General features: G+C 36.9%; 1 protein-coding gene across 5 annotated transcripts in view; it reads left to right on the top strand.

The window, feature by feature from the left end:
• The first annotated feature begins 295 nt into the window (after positions 1–295).
• Positions 296–6,000, top strand: part of DCDC2 (doublecortin domain containing 2) — a 200,764-nt gene continuing 195,059 nt past the window's right edge. For 2 of the 5 annotated variants that reach the window (XM_074272693.1, XM_074272680.1), the window contains exons 1-2: positions 296–631; positions 1,495–1,911. In XM_074272693.1, coding sequence (XP_074128794.1) covers positions 1,619–1,911 — 293 coding nt within the window. In that variant the 5' untranslated portion in view covers positions 296–631; positions 1,495–1,618. The remainder of the gene's footprint in view (positions 632–1,494; positions 1,912–6,000) is intronic. The other 3 variants (XM_074272688.1, XM_074272673.1, XM_074272697.1) reach the window with 2 other exon arrangements.

Here is a 6,000-nt window from a genome sequence, read left to right as displayed (position 1 = left end):
ATCTCTTGTCCATCTTCTGATTCCCTAATAGCTAACAGTGATAGGCACAAAGTTCGTGCTCAATGCATCCTTGTAGGCTGATTGATGCGACAGGAAAACTTCCAAGTGCCCTAAGTTCGCCTCTCCAGAATCCGTGTCTCTCTGATAGGCCACAAATGTACAAGCAGAATACGTGTCTCCCTAACCCTCCCTGGGGACCCAAGCACGCCACCGGGTATAGTTTGCGGACTCCGCTCTCTGCGCGTGGCTGCGGTTGCTATGGAAACGGCAGAAAATAACAACTCCGTTCCCCCATGGGTGTAGACAGCCCTCGTGCTGGAGTAGCCGTAACAGCAGTAGGAACAGCACCAGCAGAGAAGTCCACCGCCTGCCCGCCGCACTAGTGTGCTAGCGTAGCAGCCGCGCGAGCCGCTCTCCAGACTCCAGCCCAGCAGTCACCCGAGCTTGAGAGGGCCAGCCCACGACCCCGCGTGCGTCTAATTCCCGGGGAACAGCCACCTGCAGCAGTAGCTTCTCTAGCCGCTACTGCCGCCGCCGCCTGGCGGGGAGCACCAGAACAAGGCCCACTTGCCAGGTTAGGCTGAAGACTCAGTTGCACCTGGTTGCAGTCTCTCGGGCCAAGCAAGTGTCGGTATGTAGTCCTTTCTACTTGGGGCTTCCTTTAACTCATCTCACATCGCCTTACCCACCCTGGGAACTGATGTACTCTGATGTTTGCCTATTCAAATAATGCACTTGTGTCTGCTGCTTATGCTGGGAGCAGGGAAGCCATGGGCGAGAAGATTGTTGCAGATCGAGAGTGGGAGGGGAAAAGGAAGTTCTTGCTATAGCTCCTCTTTTCTTCCTTTTTTCCTACCTGGCGATGAGCCTTGTGCCTCCTTGCACAGTGCTGCAGAGAGAAAAAGAAATCCTGGAGGTTGCAGTTGCCTGAAACTTTTTGGAGTTAGCATCGGGGAGGAAGCAAGGCGTCTCAGGGGTTGCAGTCAAGGACCTTTATTGCCTTAAACTTTTTGGAGTTGGCAGCAAGGAGGGAGCAAGGAGAGAATAAAAGTGCCTGGGAGTTCTAAAACTTTGTTTTTTACAGAATTTCTAGTTGCCTCCTCTCTCTTACCATGTCCCCTTTATGAAACATACCGTTTTGCACATAGCCTTTTTTTGGGCACATGCACAACACATTTTTCTTTGGTATATATATTTAAGAAGGTACAAAATGTATTTGACATACATATTTAATATGATACAAAGCTTTCTAGCTCTTATAAGAGTAAATCTATATATATATGTGTGTGCTTTTATGTGGTTAAATTTATGCGTGTGCATATCTATATAGAGGACATATATATGCTGATTGATATAGATTATGGTGCATAATTAAAATACCTTCATTAAATCCTGTAATCTGAGTAGTCAATCTATACATTATGTATACCAGATAGTTTTACATCTGTTTATCCCAACAGTAGTTGATTCAGTGTATGTATGTATTTGTCATAGACTTCCGAAGAACTCGTTGGTATAGAAATATAGCTGTAGACTGTGCCTGAGGCTCTGACAGCTGCTAAGAAGCCAGCCAGCAAAAAAGGAAAGAAGCAGGAAGGAGGTGGTCCTGTGGTAGAAGATGAGCAGCACCAGTACAAGATCCAACTGCCTGACTCAGCCAGTAGTGAAGAGTGTACTGGTGTATCGCAATGGGGACCCTTTCTTTGCTGGACGCAGAGTGGTCATCCATGAAAAAAAGGTGTCCAGTTTTGATGTCTTTCTGAAGGAGGTGACAGGTGGGGTTCAGGCCCCCTTTGGAGCTGTCCGAAACATCTATACCCCTCGGGCAGGCCACCGAATTCGGAAGCTAGACCAGATTCAGAGTGGGGGGAACTACGTGGCAGGGGGCCTGGAAGCCTTCAAGAAACTCAAGTGAGTCATATTTGCCATGAACTACGTATATATTTTATTTATATGGTTGGTTTAGAAAATGCCAAACTAGGCTTTCCATAGTTCATACAGTTCATAGCCCTACAGTTCTATACAGTGTGGCAGAGGGAATTTCTCTATACTAATTGATGTTTGTGTTGAATACTCATGGTAAAGTTAATAGAGTTGAAGGAAAGAATTAATGGAGAAAGGAATTCACAAGGGAGGTGTATCAGCATTATGGACTTCAAGTTTGGGTATAAAGTAAAACAGCTCTTTGGACCGATTACAGAACAAGAATGAGAAGCAATTATAATCATCTAGCAACTTGAATGTCTGATTCCATGCTCCAACATTTTGGATTCTATCTATTTTTCTTTGTTATTTATCTTATTTTTTTTTAAATATACTTTAAAATCAATTACTTTTTGTTCAAGAGGAGACTTCATAATATCATACCACACTGTGGGGGAAATACTATAAGCATTAGAAACTATTAATAAAGAGGGAAGAAAATTATGCTCTTTACATTTCACTCTTTTCTTTTATAAATGCTCATTTTGCTCAAAAATGTTTTAATAATAGCTACACTGTAATTCCAGCACAGCAGAAGACAGCCATTTCTCATCATATTTTGATGAGAGACGTTAATGCCTAACATTTCTACAACTTGTTACAATTACAAAATTCTTTATATACATTGTAAAATTAAAGAAATATATCATTTAACAAATGTGGTCAAGAATATATTATTTACAATTGAACTTCACCAAAACTACCTGGGGGGTTCATATTATTGTCCCCTTTTATATAAGATGAAGAATTAATGAAATTGTAGCTAATCCAAAATCATTAATTTGATTGAATGGGTAAGTGGTTAAGTTTGACCCAAGGGCATAGGATCATAGATCTAGATCTGGAAAGAATTTCAGAGATGTTCTAATTTAACCTCCTCATTTTTTTGTTCTTTTTTTTTTTTTTTAAAGTAGATATGGGATTTTCCCAGGAACATATAGGTCCTAAGTGTCAGAAACAGGATTGAAATCCAGATCTTCTAATTCTTTAGCCAATACAATTTCTGCTATATCATACTGCCTTTGACTCAATATAGTGTTACCCTCGTAATCTTGAAATATAAATAATTTTAAAAGAATAATCCTCTTTCTCCAAATACTAATGAAGATGTCCAGATTTTTCCTTCTTCTACTATTGAATTAATCTGAATTCAGACCAAAGAAATAGTCAGTCCTGGGGTTTATTTTTGTGGAAGGTGAGGGGTAAACTCCTTTCTCCCATCTTGAAATAAACCAATCAAAATTAATTTTCTTGCAATAAATTTTAGTCACGTATCTCTTCAGATATAGATTTTCTGTCACCAATGTTAGAACTGTCAGATCACAGGATCATAGAATTAGAACTGGAGAGGATTTGACTTGAGCATCTAAGTCATAGATTAAAATGAAGATGTGAGGCTCAAAAAGGAAGTGATTCCCCCTGTTACACAGTTTGTGATAGAGTTGGGTGGCCAATTCATTTCTGATCTCTCAGTTAAAAAAAAAAATTGACCTAGGAAGAAAAGACTCTCATAGATTTCTGACCAAAATTGAAACTGAATAGGTGTTGCTTCAGTCAAACTAAGACCTGTTAAAGACCTTAGCTTAAAAAGGCCAAGGTTTCTCACTGCATCCAGAATCATCTTCAGTCATCCTCATCTGTATCTTGCCCTTAGACCCAGATGATTCGATAGGACAAAGTGAGACTGGAAACTTTGCACAGAACTCTCTCATTTAAATCTAATTCATTTACATGTCACAGTCCTTTTCCAGAATGGACAATCAAATAAACAAATAAAGAGCAACAGCAGATCTTCTAGTACAGCTTTTATTCCACTGTAGTACATCCACTTTAGTAAAAAACTGTAAGATTCCAGGATGTGATTCTTTTTTTGTGCTTGGTAACATACCCAACACTGGCTATGTCATGTTTATCTTACATTAACAGGATAATAGGGATTCAGAAATTGGAAAAGACTTTAGAAGTTATCTTAACCAAATCTTTTCTTTTACATATGTTTAATAATTTGACTAAAATCATATATGGTGTAAGTGGCAGAACTGGAATATAAAAGCACACCAAATGACATTGAATTCATCACTCTTTCCACTATGTGATAATTTTTATGTTGAACACATTTTCGGAGGGAATAACGTTCTGTTTCAATATTTGGAAATCTATCAGTTAATCAATTGTGTACTATGTTTCCCAGCACTGTGCTAAAATACTAGGGATATAGATACTATCCTCACTCCCCCATCCCCCCAAACAGCAACAATCCAGAAACAATCACTTAGAATTCTTTAATTGATCTCCTTTGGCTACTTGGAATCTTCAAACCAAAAGATAAAAACAAGATAAAAAGACACTCTAGTCCAAATAATTACTGCAAATCACAATAGATGCAAACTATATATCATAAGAAGTTTAATGTTAGGCAGTTAAGTGTGGTATAATTGATAGTGTGATGCTTTCAGTTAAGAAGGACTGAGTTCAAATCCTTCCTCAGGCACTTACTAACTGGACAAGTAACTTACCTTCTCTTGGCCTCAGTTTCCTCATGATTAAAATGGGGAAAATAGTAGCAACCACATTATAAGGTTGCTGTGAGGATCAAATAAGCTTTTATCTATATCTGTTTATCACTTTTTAAACTTCAGAGTGATAAAACAATGTTGTTATTGTTGCGCTTGTAAAATCAAATATTAAAGTATTGGGAGACTAGAACATCTATTTCTGCTTCCAATTTATAGCTAATGTTTTTCTTGAGTTCACTGATAATTTATTTGCATTTATGATAGAAGTATGAATTTCTATTATAATCATAAAATCCTAATGGAATTAAATGTTAACTTTTTAAAAATGTGAACTTATGGGTTTATGAAATGAATTAGCAGAAGGAAACCCAGAAAAAGTCCATGTTGTCATTCATTCAGGGCCAGTTTATATATATATATATATATATGAAGGAGAGAAGGAAGTGGAGAGATAATGGAGAGAAGGACCAATTATAATATATATTTTAAATGAAAGTAAAAAAACTTTCATCCTGAAATGTCTTATATCCAGATTTTATGATTTTACTAAAAGATTCCTAGAGTTTTGCTTTTGGAACCCAAACAAAACTATAAGAATATGTTTATTATAGATACAGTGAGACAACATTGCATAATATATAGAAGGCTATATATGTGGCATCTGGAGGACCTGAGTTCAAATGAGTTTTAGTTCCTTCATCTATAAAATGGGAATTATAGTATCTATCTCAGAGTTTTTCTGAGATTCAAAGGAAATAATTTATGTTAAGAGATTAGTGAGCTTTAAGGTAACACGAATGTCAGTTATTATTAAAAGATATTGAGAACCTGCCATCTGGGGGAGGGGGTGGAGGGAAGGAGGGGCAAAATTGGAACAAAAAGTTTGGCAATTGTCAATGCTGTAAAATTATCCATGCATATATCTGGTAAATAAAAACTATAATTAAAAAAAGATATTGAGAAATTATATTTTTACAAGAGGTTGATGTTTTTAATAGTCAGAATTGTCTGTCTCTGTGTCACCATACTTAGAGATTCTGTAGAAATAAGTTTGCTATATCTGACAGCTAAAAAAGTTCCAGACTAGATGAAGGATAGGGAAAGAGTAGAGTATAACATAAGATGTTTCCTGAAGTTTAGGAATACAGAACAACCTCTCAGGTACAAAAGATGACATACTTGCTTACTCAGTCTAAATATACATGTAAAGGAGAGAGTTGCTTCTTTTCATATGTACATTTTGATATAATGGACCTTAAATTTTTTTTTTTGTTTAAATGTTTTTGAATTAATATTTAAACAGAAAAGGAAATGTTTATCCTCCTTTGGTGAAAGAGCAGAGTGATAAAAAGTTAAATGATATGGAGAAAATAATATAAAAATTTAGTTTTGGATGAATTTACTTCAACAAACATTTATTGAGCATCTCTTATATATGTATTGTGCTAGGAGTTATTTAAAATGATAGAACAGGCTTAAAAAGATAAATCCAGCACAATCC

The sequence above is a fragment of the Sminthopsis crassicaudata genome, chromosome 1, assembly GCF_048593235.1.
Source record: "Sminthopsis crassicaudata isolate SCR6 chromosome 1, ASM4859323v1, whole genome shotgun sequence".
Lineage (NCBI taxonomy): Eukaryota > Metazoa > Chordata > Mammalia > Dasyuromorphia > Dasyuridae > Sminthopsis > Sminthopsis crassicaudata.
The sequence above is the reverse complement of the archived record's forward strand: the minus strand, read 5'-3'. Positions and strand labels throughout refer to the sequence as shown.